At 36.6% G+C, this 3,414-nt stretch overlaps 1 protein-coding gene across 1 annotated transcript; it reads left to right on the top strand.

Moving 5' to 3' along the window:
- The first annotated feature begins 436 nt into the window (after positions 1-436).
- On the top strand, positions 437-2,894 carry LOC108851729 (CBS domain-containing protein CBSX1, chloroplastic). Its single transcript, XM_018625189.2, has 8 exons — positions 437-744; positions 963-1,050; positions 1,355-1,419; positions 1,497-1,545; positions 1,829-1,881; positions 2,211-2,326; positions 2,410-2,467; positions 2,570-2,894. Exons 1-8 carry the CDS (start codon positions 547-549, stop codon positions 2,642-2,644), a joined length of 702 nt encoding a protein of 233 aa, XP_018480691.2. The 5' UTR covers positions 437-546; the 3' UTR covers positions 2,645-2,894.
- The last annotated feature ends 520 nt before the right edge of the window (positions 2,895-3,414 follow it).

Consider the following 3,414-nt stretch of genomic DNA (forward strand, 5'->3'; position numbering starts at 1 on the left):
AGACGAAAACAAAATTAATAGTTAGAATATTATAAACTCGGTGAAGTCATTAACAAGCCAATATATCATAGAAAATTCGAAGGACCACGTAAACAACTTGAGCGATTATAAAAGCAACAAATTGAGTGTCATCGAAGGCAAGATCATTCGTGTAATTGGTCAAAAAAGATCCTTTGAGTACTATGAACCACGTTAAACTAAACAAAAATTATCGGTTTGAATGGATCCGTCATTTTGTATTGGCGGTAATGAAGCCTTCAAATTTTCAATTTTCACCAATCAAAAAAGTATTTTAAGTTTTCTGGCCCAAAAACCAACAAACTAATAAAGATCCAATTTAAAAAGTACGTAAAGGTGTGCCTGGTTCGAATTTCTTTAATTTATCGGTTTGAAACATAAACCGGTTTGGTTAAAATGAATTAAAAGAAAGAAAAAAAGAGATAGTCACGGTTCTTCGCTTTTCCCAATACAAACGCAGAGATATCGTGATCTCTCTCTCTCTTTCTAACTCTTATCACTTCCGACGATCTTTCCCTCCGACGTTCGATGGACGCCGTCGTCCATGCTTGTCCACTCTCCATCACGCGCCTACGCGCACCGCTCTCGGCTTCTTCTCCAACTCTTTTTCCGCCGAGATTCCTCTCCATCAACTCCACCTTCTCCCCCACTCTCAGCTCCCTCTCCAACTCCCGAGGTCCTTCAGCTTCCGCCGCCAGCGCCACGTTTACGGCGAAGTCTTCTTCGGTATGCTCTTTTGCGTCTTAGGTTTTTGGGAATTGTGATAGATCAGGTTGTGTTAGGTTATTAAATTCGTATCTATTCACTAGATCGAACATGGTGAAGTTGGAGAATGAGATAGTGACGACATATGTGCGTTTGATCATAGAATTTGATTGAATAAGTGTTCTACAAGTAACTAAAGGGTTTGGTTATAGGATGTACTTTTTTGAATGTTACTGTAGCCAAGAAGTGGAGTGTACACTGTTGGTGAGTTCATGACTAAGAAGGATGACTTGCATGTGGTCAAACCTACCACCACTGTTGATCAAGGTACCACTCATGTGTTGAATTATAAATTTGAATTACAAAATGACTGTTACTGTAGCCAAGAACTGATGTGTTGTTATGTCTCACAAATATCTTATATTAATTCAAAATAAAATTTTATGAAATATTTATACATATCGTTGCCGTACCGGTATCCATAACTTTTCTTTTTAATTTTACTGTTTTCCGTCCTCGTTTTTCTGTTCATGTATCCGGTGCAACATAGGGTATCAGATTGCTTGGAACATGCGATGCTGTGTTTCTGTGATTCAATTTTGTAACATCTCTTTTGTTCCCTTCTCTACAGCTCTAGAAATCCTTGTGGAGAATAGGATTACAGGATTTCCTGTGATCGACCAAGACTGGAAGCTGGTTAGTATCCACTTTTGTATGCCTACTCATAGAGGTTCACATGAGTCTAACTCTAAACCAAATCATTGTTGCTGCAGGTTGGGCTTGTTTCAGATTATGATTTGTTGGCTTTGGACTCCATCTCTGGTAAATGGGCCATCTAACAACCTCCTCAGTGTATTTGGTTTCCTTTGTTTGCAAAGATATTTTTGATTTTGGTGGAGAAAGATGAAAGCTACTTGATCACATGGTGGTATTAGATAGAAATATCAAATGTTATGATGATTATCTTGTGTCTCATTTGTTTCTATCTAGCACGCTCAATTGTGAAATGATCAAAAAGCTTCTTCTCTAACCTTTGAAATCTTTTTTCTTTTGGAACACCCCTTTTGAAATCTTATTTACTGTTTTTTCTTGCTTATCAATACAGGTAGTGGAAGTACAGAAAATGCCATGTTCCCTGAGGTTGACAGCACCTGGAAAGTATGTGGCCCTCTCTTTTATTATTAACAATTTTAACCCTGAATGATTTTCAGATCACTCATTCTTATGTTTTTCTCACGTTACCAGCAGTAGATTGTGTGAATTGGACTTTACTACGAAGTTTTTCTGATTAATTGACTCAATTACCATTGCACATAATTTCATCTAATTGCCTTCAACTCATATCTCTAGTTTAAGTAGACAGAACTCTGTGCAAGTGGATTAAATGTTTGACATAATAAAACTTCTCAATAAATTGTTTCTATGCATTCTGTATCTTGTAATGTTCTTGTATTGTATCATGTTGATCTGATAAAAAAAAATTGCAGACTTTCAATGCAGTGCAAAAGCTACTGAGCAAAACCAATGGGAAGCTTGTTGGAGATTTAATGACACCAGCTCCAGTTGTTGTTGAGGAAAATACCAACCTCGAAGATGCTGCTAAGTTACTGTCTTTACTTTATTTTCAGTGCCGTCAATTATGTTCACCCTTCCCTAACTTGATATTCTTGTTCTGTTTCCCACTAGAATCTTGCTCGAGACCAAATATCGCAGGCTCCCTGTGGTAGATTCCCATGGAAAATTGGTAAGGAGATTTAACATTCTACCCATCTCACACTTAAGTTTAAAGTTGCATAATCTTTCTTATGCATCGCTTATCCTTTTTATATATTCCTCCAAATAAAAGGTTGGTATTATCACAAGAGGTAACGTGGTTAGAGCTGCACTTCAAATAAAGCGCACTGGTGATAGGAACGCTTGAATAAGATACAAACAAAAACCAAGAAAATAGGTTGTAGAGAGGAAATCAACATGGATCAAACATTATCCAGATAATAAGAGTGAGTGCTCAACAGTGTACCTTGTACTAGAATTATATTAACTTGTATTACAAGAGTTCCGCATCTTATGTCGGTCACAAGGAACGCAGCTTTTGTTGAACTCTGTCTGGTAAGTGGTAAGTACACTACTTACTTTTTTTTCTTACAGAATCAGCTTCTCTTTTTGTTTGATAGGTTAGGTTATCAGATTCTTTTGGTATTTGATTCTCAATCCAATAATGCTTTTCAAATTATATTTAATTTATAAAAAACAAAATTTAAAAATGACTTTAGCAGTTAGAACTTGGATAATAGAGACAGAGCTTTAGTTGTTAAGTTCAGACAAGTTAAAGTAGACCCACTTACCATATTTGCTTTGTAGGACACTCTGCGACTCGGCTGCCCCATATCTTAACTCGAAACACTCACTTCTGTTTCCTTAAGTATACTGCTTCTTCTGTTGCTATCCATTCACCGACGTGTTTCCATCCGAATTTTATATACTGTACATGACATCATACTCACTGTACTGAAGAGTTTGAACACAACCAAACATTTAACACTTTTACGATGATTTAAATTTAGAAAGGAGTGATCGAGTGAAAACTATTTATGGAAAACATATCATTACACTAATAGTAGCAGTAGTAAAAATCAGTAATCACAAACTCAGTAAAGAGGTGCATGTTAGCAGCCTCCGCGCATCATAAAG

Source organism: Raphanus sativus, unplaced genomic scaffold, assembly GCF_000801105.2.
Source record: "Raphanus sativus cultivar WK10039 unplaced genomic scaffold, ASM80110v3 Scaffold0102, whole genome shotgun sequence".
NCBI lineage: Eukaryota > Viridiplantae > Streptophyta > Magnoliopsida > Brassicales > Brassicaceae > Raphanus > Raphanus sativus.